Genomic DNA, 14,001 nt, shown 5'->3' with positions numbered 1-14,001 from the left:
GAATTTATCGTTTCGTAGCTTCCTAAGTACAAGAAGTGCACTAATGTATAACCAGCACCCTCATAAATATTAGTAAGCTCGATAGTTGTGGTCCCAAAAAGTTAGTGGTCAAAATGCGGATGTTGCTGAAGAAAATAACTAGGGAGACCGTACTTCTGACACCGGATGCTGACTATGACAATTAGAAGTTCGTAAGGTCCACTACAGGTCAGAAGATATCCAGTGCAGGTGGGTTGGAATCCTCACGATGACAATGGCTGGTCGTAAGGGATCTTTGAAGCTACCCGAGCAGGCGTTGGATGCTTGTTCACAGAACTGAAGCTTATTAGCCTGATACAAAAATTGTGGTCCCAGCATAAGCACGGTGACTCCCAAGAAGAGGTTTGAAGCTCTCAGGATTGCGGGTTAGCTTGCCTGGGAGTTTAAAATCTGTCTCTAGGAACATGAACACCCATCCTGGGAGGTATATTGATCCCATAAGCACGTCCGTCGACCCTGGGATATGGACAAGGTGTGTTTTGAAAGTGCGCAAGAAAGAGGAAGGAGTTCAGGGCAAAGAGTGAGCTTTGCGGCGAAACAAGAGAACAAATGACTCGTACGACAAGGCCGTAATGTGTAGTGTGCTTTCATTAGTTAGAGCATCTCCAACAATCAGAACACCTCCCCCAGTCAGAGCACTTCCCCGATGAGCAAATTTCCTCGGTTTAAACCCCGAATGGGCCATTTGATCCTCCTTTCTACTTTTAGATAACCACCCAAGGAATAATATAGCGAATCATGCCTGGTATTTATTCTCCGAAAGCAAGAATTGAAGGTCGCATGCGATCAAGAAGTTAAGCTACTAGTTCGATACTAATTTGTTCACCCGAGACCAAATTGAAGTGCTTCAAGGTAGTGAGGCTCCATGCTCCAAACCCCCTCGGGGGTTGCCCTGAGAAGAGTTTGCGGCTCAGTATGTGTTTGGGCACGGGGCACAAGCTTTGGCTTTGGGGTAACCAGTCAAAACGGATTAGGAGTCGGGTGTGTGGGGGGTGGAGGCGATCTCCAACTAATGTTACTGTGTACAGAGACCTAGCGAGGGCGAACCTTGACTGGCTAACATAGTACTAGTGGTAGGAATCAGTATACATGGGTCTTTTTCTAGCTGCATATTGGTTAAGCCACCGGGCACGTCCGCGCTGGAAGTGGTGGGCCCCTCTGCCTGACTCTCCAGACGAAGTGGTAGCTTGGAGTAGTAACATGGAGTAACATGATCCTGGCGCGCTTCTCGTTCCTTTCTGCCTAGGAGAAAAAAAGAACTAGCGCGACAGCTACGACGGCGCCCCCGAGAAAGTCGACGCCAGGGGAGGGGGGGAGGGGGCCAAGCTAACCGATGGATCTGCACCCGGACGGCATGGCGTACAAAACTTTCGTGACGACGACTTAGTTTGCCTTAGTTGCGCCATGAGTTCCCACGTACCCCTGTCCTGCCATCCCCATCCGCCCATCGACAGAGCGCTTGTCCACTAGGACGTTGTCAGTAGTGGTCGGTGGTGGTTCTGGAGACGACGACCAACGGCGCAGGGACCCATTGATAGCGCCCCCTCCCCTCCTCCACACACTCTCCACAAAGATTCTGCAGCCAATGGATGCCCAAGGACGGTCGTGTTGATTGATTGTCCCCAGAACCGCTCACAGCCGACGCGATGATCAAGCAGCCAGGGACTCATTGGTATCTCGAGTATCTGGCCGGTGCACAGGATGGTATCCCAAGCCGAGGACATGTCGAGGGCCAGGCTGCCAGAGGACGGCTTCTTATCAGGCAGGGCCAAGTGGCCCACCAAATCATGCGACGCGCAGAGTCCTCCAACGGCCTCTTTCGGCGGCACCTATCCTCTAACTGCATCTGACGGTCGCCTGGCCCTCCGAGACGATGCAGACAGGGCAATCTAAATGAGGCATGCCTCCTGCAAGCCACCCCAAGGTACAGCCGTATTCTGGCATGGGGGGGAGGGGATCGCAGTAAGCGGGTAGACGAATGCTGTCCCCGCCGCCAGTAGGACGGCAGATATCCAGCAGTCGCCCGGCGCGTCATGGTATTAAAGGGTGGCACAACCCGGCCCCAGTGATGGCGGGGAAGGTTGGGGCCGAATCACAATTGGTCGATCAACGTACACGGGGTTGTTGATCATGCAGACGCAGCGAAAGCGCACAGTATCCTCATGCATTCCGTGCTACACCAGGAAGCAAAAAGTATCGTGCCTTTGCGGATACGCATGCCCGGACATGTAGTGTCAAGCGAAATAGCGACAGCTGACGTGCACATAGTGTAGCCGCGAATGCCCCTGCAACCATTGCAACCGCCGTGGTCGGCCGGAAGAATGCGCCTATTTCAGCTCCCACTCAATTCGAGATCCCAAGACGACCCCCCTCCAGACGCCAAGGTGGGACGAGGAAGACAAACAGATTGGGTTGATGCCGCAGAAGGAGAGGGTCGAATCGAAAGCCTTAGAGGTTCCACCCCGTGCGGCAGGGTCGAAACATTCGCCGGCCCACGCATGCCCTTCATCGCTGACAGATGTTTTTGGATATTCTGGGGACAGCAGGTACAATATCGTGGTCCTGCTGCGGAGGGTAAGCCGGCTCCATCAGAGAGAACGCGCGGGTGACAGTTGCTGATAGGGCGGGGTGGAAATCTATAGTTAGGGCTACAAGATGAGGGCCGACAAAGGAGTCACGGCCAGCTGGTGCCCCAGGAGATGGCGGCGGAGGTTCAACACGCCCTCGAAAGGGTCCCAGACCGTCCGATCCTCGATTTCCTGGTCCGGTACTTTGTCGCAGAGGTTGAGTGGTCTCTGCCCATGATGGCCCAGCTGTAATTCCTTCCGGGCATGTCGCTGACCATGGGCTCTTCTCATTCAGGATTGACCAGCTCCTTCACATTCCCTCGTTTCTGGATCAGTATCGACGATGGTGGACCCTCAAAACACCCTTTTCGGTCAGGGACGTTGAGTTTATGGTTCTTGTGCTTCGCATCTGCTCCTATGCATCTCTCTTCCTCCCCTCGCCCTCCTACACGATCGAAAAGATCCGGGGAATGTTTTTGACCGATATTAGGAGTACTTGTCATGAGGGGGGCAATGACCTTGCGATGATATGCCTGCGTCTGGATGCCGGAGGTTCCTTGCTGCGCGTGACGCATCTCTGCTTCATGGGCTTGAAGTCCCAGTGCGAAGGACGGACGAGTGCCTTCTGGACCTCACTCGCCTGTGCAATTCAGATTGCTCGACGGATAGAAATGGACAGTGAGGCGAGCAAATTCGCATCCGGGGGCGGCATAGATCACATTGAAAGGGAAACGTGGTGGAGGGTATTTTGCAACCTCTTTATATGGGACAGGTACGGCACGACATGACTCCCCCTTCCACTGTGTTTATCGCCTACCTTCCGGACGGCTAACCCGCGAGCGGGGACACACCCGTATATAGTCTTCCCTCCAGACAGCTCGACCGCACTGATGTGCTTCCAGTTCAGTTGAACGACAGCAACCCAGTGTTCCCTGGTCCAAACATTCCGACCCCCAAGGGGTTCGTGGCGCGCGTTCTCCAGGCGCGCCTGGCTCATTTCTGGAAGAGCGCCGTCACGGCCAAGGGCCATCAGCAGTATGATATCCTGGTCGCTGAAGCAAGATATGAGAAATTCTGCACCGACTTCCTACCCAGTCTGCCGCCCGAGTTTGCGATCGATCAGCAACAGGCGGCTCCAGACCGACCGGTGGACGAGCACCCACAAGATCCAAAGCTCCCCTTGCAAAGGCAGATACTTCATATAGCCATCTTCAGCTCCATCTACTACAACTTCCAGCCAGCGCTCCTGCAGGACCCAGTCCAAATTCGGTCCCTGCCCAAGTACAAGCAGGTCTTGCTGTCGTCTCAGGAAAAGGCCATCGCCGTGGCGGCACTGAGGGTCCTCAACTGCGTTTCCTCCCTCCACGCGATGATGGGCCGGTCTCAGAGCCGATTTCCTGGTATCATCCAGCCCGCATTTGAGGCGGCTGTACTCCTTGCAGTCCTGTGCATCAGCCGCGAGGATCTCTGGGCGGAGACCGGCAATATTTGCAGCCACGCCGATCTACCAAACACACATGATACCCCGAACCCACTCGGGGCCCAAATCGAGGCCCTGAAGCGGGAGGACTGCATGCGCGCCGTACAAGATACACTCTGCCATTTACAAATGCTGGCCGAAGTGAGTACGTTGGCCGAGGTGGGCGCGCAAACACTAGCACGACTGGTAACTAAGGCTGCAATACCCAATGCCGTTCTCGCTACAGGGACGCCGGAACAAACTCATATTCAGGCGAAAGCGGGACACATGATAACAACAAATATAACTCCCGGGTTCAGCGGCGGGGAGGATTGGAGTGATACCAATTTGAGTACGGATATAAACATGCATCTGCTGGATTATTCTGATTCCCACTCCCTTCCAGCGTTTGACTCAACCATGGCATTTTCTGCTGACATCAATTGGGAAGTGTTGGAGCCGTCCGGTCTATAGGGAAAACTGGGTGTTCAAAACATCCATGCGCATGTAAATGCGGCTCCTTCATAATACTCTAGAGTAAGTATATTGGCCAAATACAGGAGGACCTCATGTCAAATTAACGAGTAAGAGAAAACATGAAGCTGGAAAAAGCAAAGTAACAATATAAAGCGCGATTTGGAATGAAGGGAAGATAAACTGATAAAGTAGAGACCCCCTACTCCCTAATCCCAATTCTAGTGAGGCGTAATTCCATCCTGCCCCCTTCTTTAAGGTGTTTCATCGTGGATATTGACTTTTGTAGTTGACGGAAGTTATAAGGCGTATTAGGATCGGAAGTAGACGAGCACGTAGAAGGGGGAGTAGGCGTACAAAGCTTAATAGTAAGCTTGCTAAGCACTCGTTCCGGGCTCAGAGGGACTAATCCGACTACTGAAAAGCCGCTTTGAATATTTTTTTGAAGTATAAATGCCTCCGTAGGTGCAGTTGAAAACAACTCAAGAAACTCGATCTTCAGGATATGATTAGACCCGAGCCGGGCCTTGCCTTCAATCAAGCACCCATACGCCCCGCTTCCAAGGCGAAAAACATCAACGCCGAGCGGCTACAAGAGACGAGGTGAATGTGAATGGCATGCAGATAGGAATTATGTTGCTTTTGCTGCAAAGCTCGTCAAATTGAGGCGTTGAACGACTGCCGTTTCTATCCAGGATTAAAAGACGATATCTGCCCTTCGTACCGGCCTTGGTAATAGGAATAAAGAGCTTCTCAAGCCATCGAAAAGTGATCTCGTCCGTCGTCCATCCATTATCGCTAACTTCAAAGGGAGAACCCGGTGGGAAAGAGATGTTTTCGTACTATCCCATTATATGGACTTTCCCTTTAGAGATAATATACGGCGGGGAGCCCAACCCGCACAATTAACGCATTCAATCGACGTAACCCATTCCCGATTGGTAATTCAGACGGAAGATTGATTATTATTTAACTTCAAGAGAATTACATGACTTTATATATACAACGAGAAGATCAACTTGACTAGCAATCAACTTGTTATTTCGTGTAGATACCGGGAAATTTGTTCCGTTGCTGCGGCTTAGTTCCTGATTTGCACCAGCCTCTTATCACAACTCTTTTAATAACCATAGGTTACTGTCTCATATACTATCGTAATCATAAGATTATTGAAGGCCCCAGAAAATAAAGCGTGTGTCCTAAACTTCATCAGCGTGCTCTCAGATATCTTTCACAGCCGCGCCGTGCGTTCCATCCTTTTGTCCGGCAAGAACGAGCGTACATTCTTGGGCTTCCCTCATGAGCTCTCTTAATCTATCTATAAAAACTCAATTGTGCTGAAGAAATGCAAAGTAGATATTTCACTTTGCGAGCGTGCATTTAATATCTTCGAACGCAAGTTGCTGCTCCTGAATTGGTCAGAATCCTATATACTTTCCCCTTTTTTTTTTAATAAGGTAGACTACTATAAGTTGCGAGCGGTTCGGCCCGATCAACATCAATTTCATATTGATCAAGCGGCCGAGACTGATCTAAATAAGCCCTAGCAGTTGGAAGATCCGGATTTTAAGCATCCATGATTGCAATTAGAATATTTTCACGATTAATATTTAAAGCTAGTATAATTAGATGCGATAGGCGCTCTTCTATAGATGTTGAACAAATGGATGATTTCGGGATCATGCCTAGGGCGTTCAGTGGCCTCTTAATAAAAAGTGAATCTCCTTCCTGAAGCGGAAGGTAGATCCTGAAAGTGAAGGGGAATAAAAGTGAATTGAATTGATTCATATCCTTAATCTTCTTGCTAGCTAGGTGAATTCAGCGTTCTTCTGTACCTGAATTTAAGATATTGCGTCATTTCAGTGAGTGAATTTTTCTTTCAATAGGAACAATGAATGGTTGAGTAGAAAGGAATAAATGATGATATCATGAGTGAATGCCTAAGTTTGCTGGTTGAATACCCAAGGCGTTTTAGTGAGGCTTCTTTGCCTTTTTAAGAGTGAATATTCCAATAATGATGATGATGATGATGATGATGATGATGAATTCATTCGCCCTATGTAGCGCGCTCTAATACATGCTGCTATGCGGGAGTGCTGTCGGGCCAGCCAACAGCTGTAAAGTGGGTGCCAGCCGACTGAACAGTCGCGTTGTGGGGTATGGCCGTTTAAGAAGAGAAATATGTTACATAAGAATAAAACAAAGGAAACTTAAACGAATCTCTGCCCCATTTCCTTAACGATTCGGGGGCACTACTTGACTGTAGCTACTGTAGCCGTTGACTGCCGCTCACGTGTTCGTTTAGATCAAGTAAATACAGTGGACCTGGCACTGCACTCCTTACGGGCACTATCCTACTCCTTCTATCACACTGTCTTACGAGGGATTATTTTCGTCGGCGCCTTTCTTAACCCCTCGAGCTATTGGGTGGGTTTCTTGGAAGTGGCCTAATAGATTCGCCCGTATTATGAACTCGGCCACAATTGTGCGGGCCTCTGGGCGCGTTAAGACGTCTTCGAATCGCAGGGTAATGCCACGACCCGAGAGAGCGTTTCTTATCTAGCTGTGCTCGTCCTGGAGCAGCGGACATTCGAGCAAGATGTGACGGACAGTCTGGTTCCCTAGATTGCAATCATATCTGGCCGAGTCACGCCGACTGATTCGATGTAGTTACGCTGTAAGGCCTATTCAGCCGGTGCGAAGCTGTATTAAAATTGATGGAGATCCGATAGGGATCTCCCTCGAGGGAATCCCCGGTCGGGATTCTCCTGGAGGTTGGTTCCAGGGCCAGGTTGATTGTTCTGCTTCGGCCTATTTAGGCCTTCCCTTCCTTTGTTTCCTTTCTTCTGCAGAGATAGTTCTCCAAGTATTCGAACTAGATTGTTCCTCTCTTCCCTGCTTCCTTGCGTAGTGGCGATAGATCGCCATCAAAAATCTGATAACGATGCTCCCTAGTTCGAACTCGCCAGGCCTCGGAGAGCTTGGAGGGAGACGTCCGCCTTTTTAAGTATCTTTTTGCGGTGGTGATTAAACTCTAGTCCCGAGTCTAACTAATAACCTAGGTATTGTTCCGCTGTCCGGTTGTAACCACGGTATGGCCTCGAAGGGACAGCGGTGTGTATTGGGGGTCAAATTCTTGAGTGTTCACAAAATGAATCAGCGCATACTTCTTAGGATCGAACACCGATGCGTATCCTGGCCCATCGATCTGCCTTTTGGTAGGCCGAGCGGAGTTTTCTGATGGTTTCACACTCGCTGTCTCCTTTGGCCATGAAGCAGGCATCATCTACTCCGCCATTGCGGGTCACGCCTCCCCCACTGATTTCGATTAGATCTACGTTGTAGATCAAATAGAGGATGGACGGCATGGGCGATCTTTGGGGGATCCCTGTTGGTGTGAGGAAGGGCTCCGACATCATTCCGGCATACGGATCGTCGTATTTCGGTTGGATAGGAATGCCTTCACCCAGGGCACGAGGTTGCCTGGTCGGCGTTTCCTCAGGTTGTGGAGTAACCGTTGGTGAGACACGTTATCGTATGTTCCTGATACATCCAGCATCAGCAGGGACACTATAGGGTGCTCCTTTCCCTATGCCATCTTGATTCGGTCAATAATGATGTGTATAGCGTGGTCCCTAGAGATGCCTCGCCGGCCACCTAGGTGGCCCTTAGGAAGGAGTCCTTTAGTCTCTATGGCGTAGCTGATTCTTCTTGCAATCGATGACTGCTTCTAGGACTTTGCCTAGCGTATTAAGAAGCGCTACTAGCCTATAGGACTTTGCTAGTTAGTAGTCGCTCTTTGCTTGTGACAATGCCCACGGCACTGCTGGCACAGGAAGCGAAGAGAGAAGGGAGACTGAGTCAATTGGTCTATCTAGAACAGGAAGACGAAGACGACTAGGAGAAGAAGAAGAAGCAGAAGGGAACAGAACAGGGTCTATAAAGCCCTGAAGCACAAAGGAAAGGAACAAGGCCTGGCCCTGACAGAAAAACCCCGGCCTGCTTCATGCAGGGCCAAAGAAGACGACAAACCCTGCAATCCCTATCGAGGTCAAAGGGATCGAGTCATCAGCTTGCTTTCGGAGAACCACCGTGATAGACCTTTGGAAATGCGTGGGGTTGTAGCCCGTATGCATGTATTGAAAAGCTAAGTAAGTACTAGTAGGACCGTAGGTATTTCGATTAGCTTGCGCTAGAGGGAGTTAGGGATACCGTCTTCCCTAGGCGCCTTCCCTATCTTCGCTCCTCTGACCGCCTCCTGTATTTCAGCAGTGGTGATGGATAGGAATTCAATCTGTTCGGGGTACTCGAAGGAAGCAGTGTCTGCGAGGTCCGTAGGCTGGGGCTACGGAAAGAACGTCGCCGGGAATGCTTCTGCTTCTAGCCGACTATCTCCGTAAGTACCTCTAGTCTTTCCGGGCCCTAGATTTTCAATGAAGGCGTGAGACCCTTCTCGTAAGCACCGCTTCGATTTCTTGCCCATTTAACGAGACGCCATATTCACCGGGGACCCTCTTCGATAACTTGTTGGACTCGACGTCGGTGTGCCCTGGACAATATTTTCTAGACGAGACGCGTTTTCCTGTTGCGCGCCACCGTGTACTCCGTCCAGTCGTACGGGTCTTGCATCTTTGTGTGTATACAGCGCAGCCGACAGGCTTCCTTAACAGCAGACTTGCATTCGTCATCGAAATCTAGGTTCGACTATGTTGAGGGATTCGCCCACGGTGTTGAGATAGCGATCGCCGATTGTATAACATCAATAAGCAACTAGCATTAACGTTCGATCTCTGTATAATATGCCTGGCAAAGATTCTCGGCTGTCAGTTCACGCTCGAACTCCTAAATAAGCTTATTGAAGTCCATAGCACCCCAATTCCTCCGTTTCTCCTAGGGGCGGAGTGGTCTTTCAATATCGAGCACCGTTCGGACAGGGAGGTAATCTAACGAATTCCCAACATCGTCAGCCTGCTCGCGGCGGATTAGCCTACTAGAAAAACTAGAACTGATGAAGGTGAGGTCGATCATTGATGATTGATCGTTCCGAGTCCAGGTGGGCTTTCCCTCTTTGGTGATCAACTTGAGATCGTGTAGATCTGCGATCTCCAGTAATTGTTCGGCTTCCTCGTCGACCCTTGTCCCAATACCGCCCCATGCGGGATGGTGTGCATTAGTATCGCCCAAAACCACATGTTCCGCCAACGGCCGTTTGGCAAGCTCTTCCTTCAGCTGCGCCAGGTATCGCCACCAGGTCTGTTGTACACGTTATGTATAAACAGGTTTGTCCAGTCTTTGCCCAGGTGGGCCTGTCTGATTCCCAGGAGCTGGTAGTCTCCTGACATAAGCTGGTACGACCATGTGGCCGGGTCGACTTTTTTCGATACAAAGAGGCATACACCGGGTTGAGGCGGCGTCGATGTGTCTTCATGATCCTGGACTGGACGCGGTTCTGTGGGATTTACTATCATGGGATACAGCAATTTGAACGTTGCCGTTGCCGGCTGGTGGGTGGTTTGTTGGTTTTCGTTCTTCCATGGCTCCTGTACTGCAACGATGTCTGCTTGTAGGACTTTCTTGTCCCTGCGAAACGTGGCCATCACGGGCCACGCTTTGTGTACGTTATATTGAAGAGTCTCTGCCTCGGTCGTGACCATCGGAGGGGAGGACCTCGCCACCACTGCACGCTGTTGATTGTACCTCAGAGTGATGAGCTTTCGATACTCAGGGCTCGCGGGATCTAGATCCTCCAGACTGGGAGCTGGTGTGCTGTCCACGTCGACGTCGTTGATTGTAGTTACTTCGTTAGTGAATCGTGTGAGTTCCTCGTCAAAAATATTCCGTGGCAGACTGTTCTGTGTGCCGACATCCGGTGCAAATGAGGCGTCCAGCCAGTTGTTGTCATCCGGTTGTTCGTCTATGGTGTCTTCTGGTTCTCCTATGCGGCGCTTTTTGCCCGCGGTGCTGTCTCGACGGTGGTGCTTGTTCCTTGGCTCTGGTCCTCGACCGCTTCGGGCGACCTCGACCTCTCCTCGGCCTCGCTGGCTCCTCCGCCGCATGCTCTGCTGGTTCGAGCTTCAAGTCGATTATGGTTGGTGGAGGCAGCTGGAAAGGTTCAGGCTCTCGAGGTCCTTCCGATGTATGTATAGATGCATCTAGGTCGTCCCTCTCCTCGGGATCTTCTCTAGTCTGTGGCGCAGCCTTGTGTCCGTTGTTACTCTTACGAAAGTGCAATAGGATGCGGTGATATGCAGGGCAATCGGCTAACGCGTGTTTTGCCTCTTTCATCGCAGCTGCTTTCACTGCGCACTCCCGGCTGACTAGATGATGTCCGCCACCGTAGTTGTTGTATTTAATTGGTATCGCCTGGCCCTATGTCGAGAGGCACTCCTAGGTCAGGTCCCCCTCGGCACAGTGGCCGCATTTGAAGACGTTGGAACAGTGTGATTAGATATGCCCCGGCTTTTGGCATTTCCTGCATAGTTTTATCCTCCCCTCTCGACAGAAACGCACGGCATTGTGGATCTGCTTTTAATTCTACTTTCAGAGTCAAAATTGTGGGCTTCATTGCCATCTACTGTATGAGGGGTGTTGTTCGACACAATTGCCCCTGTTTTAATTCTGCTTTTGATTTGACGACCTGCTAACCCTTACAAAACTGAGATGAGGGTTACCAATGAGGAAGACCTGAATCTGCTCGTCGAGACGGAGTTTTTTTTGTTCAAAGGACTCATCTCCGAACGCACCTCCGACTTGTTGAGCAAGTCATATCGCAAGCTGACAACCAACGGCCGTCCCCGGGGCCCCCTGCCCGCCCATCCTCCGTGCATCGGATGGTCCAGGCTTAATTCGTCGTCTGTGTGTGCTCCCTTCCGGGGGGACTAAATTCTTACACCCGACGCCCGTCCATGTTCGTGGAGCGGCCGATGGGTGGCCCCTGATGGTCCTGCGCCAATGCTCCTGCGCACATGGAGGAGCGCCGGCCGAGCGTTGCAGATGAGGGCCATGGTGTCCCTATTTCTGCTCGCCTCGCCATGCCGGCACCACCGCCGCTGGCGAAAATATTAGCTGTCGCAAAGGAACCCTGTTCAGACTGGAGGTCGTTGTTGACAGTGAAATGATACCCATTCTAGACGTGACGCGTACAGCGTACGCCAGCCTGCCCCTCCCAGTATCCCTGCTCCTAGTTGCTACCGGCACCTGGATCGTATGCCAGTGGACCAAGATTGTGTACAACCTCTTCTTCCACCCGCTGAGACATATCCCTGGCCCTCGTCTCGCGGCGGCCACCTACCTCCCGGAGTTCTACTACGATGTCATCAAGTCCGGACGTTATACGAGGCGCATCCAGCAGATGCACCAGCAATACGGTCTGCCCTGTCCATTCGTTCCTGTGGTCTCGCCACCATCCCTCCCCCCTTCTTTCCCGGCCCCCCGCTGAGAAAACTTTGTCTTGGACTCTTGTGAATCAATGCCGACGCGACATCACAATCTAACAATGACATACACCCAGGCCCCATAGTTCGCATCAATCCATCAGAGGTTCACTGCAGCGATCGTCGCTTTATCGAGGAGATCTACGCGGGAGGGAACCGGAAACGGGACAAACCGGTCCACCAGGTCCTGGGGAGTGGAGTGTAAGCCTCCCGTCTGATCGGATCCTATGCGTCTGTTGAGTGCTCTGGGCCATGTGCTAAAAGGGGGACACTATCCTTTAGCGCCGAGCATGCCACCTTCTCGACCGTCAGCCACGATGTCCACCGCATGCGACGCGGTGCGCTGGCCAAATTCTTCTCTCGCGCCCAAGTGTCCCACCTCGAACCGACGGTTCGCGACCTGGCCAGTCGTCTCTGCGACAAGATTCTGAGGGTGGGCCAGGAGGCGCCATTCGACGTGACCACGGCATACAGCCTGTTCACCACCGATGTCATCTCGGGCTACTGCCTGGGCGAGAACCTCGGCTTGATCGCGCAGCAGGGCTGGGAGCCCAACTTTCGGGAACCGCTCTACGCACAGCTGCGACTCGTCTACTTGTTTCGCTTTATCCCGTTCCTCAAACATGCGGGCGTGGCGATGGCCATGTATGAGTGATATCCCATCTTCCTTCCCGCCCCCAAAGACCTTCCCCCTCCACGGGCTTCCGGGTAGAAACTTCTGGGCTAATGACAGAGGATGCTAGGTTCACGCGGCGTCTGTCGCAGGACATGGAAACCCTGTTCAACGCACTGATTGTATGTATGACCCTGTGACCCATATCGATCCGGAAACCACCCCCACCTCTTCCCAATCAGCCGGTATGCGAGTTCTTATTCGAGATGGCCAGGTCGATATGCCAAATTATGTGCGGAAAGCCCAAGCCGACCATGAAAAGGGCCTGGACAGCGGCTCCACCACAGTCTTTGGCTCCCTTTTGCGATCCAACTTACCACCGTCGGAGAAGGGGCTGCAGCGCATGACGGAGGAAGGGTTTTCACTCTTTGCCGCCGGGACGGAGACCGTTAGCTGGGCGCTGACCGTCATCACCTACCATCTTCTGTCCAAACCCGTGATGCTGAAGCGGCTGTCCGAAGAGATTCATCAGGTTGTCGACGAGACAGGGCAGGTGCCATCCTGGACGGCGCTGGAGAAGCTCCCGTACCTGGGTGCGGTGATCCACGAGGGATTACGTCTGTCGTACGGCCTGGCGAGTCGGACGTCGCGCGTCCCTACGGGGGAAGATCTGGTGTACCAGGGCGAGTGGACGCCCCCGGGAACCCCCAGCAGCCGTGCGGACCCCATTCCAGTCTCCTATGTCATCCCACGAGGTTCCGCCATTGGCATGTCCGCCGTGATCGTTCACCACGACGAGAGCATCTTCCCCGACTCAAATGCCTTCCGCCCAGAGCGGTGGCTGGACGAGCAGAACCGGCATCGAAAGGAGCTCGACCGGGCCCTCCTGGCTTTTTCCAAGGGCAGCCGTGGCTGCATCGGGATCAAGTAGGTTTTGTTGCACCCCTCCCCTCGGCCATACGATTCCGGCTTGCTAACTGTAGTCTTTTCCCCCATGTGGGTAGTCTCGCCTACTGTGAACTCTATCTCCTGCTAGCAATGTTGGTGGTGCGAGTCTTTCCTCGAATGCAGTTGTATGAGACGACCGAGAGCGACATCACGTACGACCACGACTTTTTCAATCCGTTCCCCGTGTGGACCAGCAAAGGCGTGCGTGCGGTGGTGGTCTGACGTCCATGGCCCTGGATTGGAGAGTCGAGGCATGGTGTCATTGCCATCCATATCTTCATAGAAGAAAGAGTACTGGAATCATTCGGGATCCCGGGGGGAGAGGTTGAGGTTGCTTGACTAGTGTCTGCATAGGATTAAAGGATTAAACAGATAAGCCTTTGCATGGCAACAGGTTAGCAGGATAACATGTGTTACACTCCATCTTCAACGTAGGATTACCCGCATTCAGTCCGAATTATATGATAC

General features: G+C 52.0%; 4 protein-coding genes across 4 annotated transcripts; 2 read left to right on the top strand and 2 right to left on the bottom strand.

The window, feature by feature from the left end:
- Positions 1-2,169: 2,169 nt before the first annotated feature.
- Positions 2,170-4,539, top strand: N7473_010631 (fungal specific transcription factor domain-containing protein; the record flags this gene model as incomplete). The annotated part of the gene is made up of 5 exons (XM_057156570.1): positions 2,170-2,232; positions 2,308-2,613; positions 2,682-2,830; positions 2,902-3,378; positions 3,468-4,539. The coding sequence occupies 5 exons, from the start codon at positions 2,170-2,172 to the stop codon at positions 4,537-4,539; spliced, it is 2,067 nt and encodes a 688-aa protein (XP_057005225.1).
- Positions 4,540-7,597: 3,058 nt separating this feature from the next.
- Positions 7,598-7,822, bottom strand: N7473_010630 (uncharacterized protein; the record flags this gene model as incomplete). Its single annotated transcript, XM_057156569.1, has 1 exon — positions 7,598-7,822. One exon carries the CDS (start codon positions 7,820-7,822, stop codon positions 7,598-7,600), a length of 225 nt encoding a protein of 74 aa, XP_057005224.1.
- Positions 7,823-9,429: 1,607 nt separating this feature from the next.
- N7473_010629 (uncharacterized protein) lies at positions 9,430-10,595 on the bottom strand (the record flags this gene model as incomplete). The annotated part of the gene is given in 2 exon segments (XM_057156568.1): positions 9,430-9,792; positions 9,804-10,595. 2 exon segments carry the CDS (start codon positions 10,593-10,595, stop codon positions 9,430-9,432), a joined length of 1,155 nt encoding a protein of 384 aa, XP_057005223.1.
- A 909-nt stretch (positions 10,596-11,504) lies between these two features.
- On the top strand, positions 11,505-13,755 carry N7473_010628 (cytochrome P450; the record flags this gene model as incomplete). The annotated part of the gene is made up of 7 exons (XM_057156567.1): positions 11,505-11,622; positions 11,685-11,906; positions 12,050-12,173; positions 12,255-12,617; positions 12,716-12,767; positions 12,860-13,512; positions 13,590-13,755. 7 exons carry the CDS (start codon positions 11,505-11,507, stop codon positions 13,753-13,755), a joined length of 1,698 nt encoding a protein of 565 aa, XP_057005222.1.
- Between the last annotated feature and the right edge of the window lie 246 nt (positions 13,756-14,001).

This window comes from Penicillium subrubescens (assembly GCF_028828155.1).
Source record: "Penicillium subrubescens strain IBT 31985 chromosome Unknown utg000007l_segment0_segment0, whole genome shotgun sequence".
Lineage (NCBI taxonomy): Eukaryota > Fungi > Ascomycota > Eurotiomycetes > Eurotiales > Aspergillaceae > Penicillium > Penicillium subrubescens.
The sequence above is the reverse complement of the archived record's forward strand: the minus strand, read 5'-3'. Positions and strand labels throughout refer to the sequence as shown.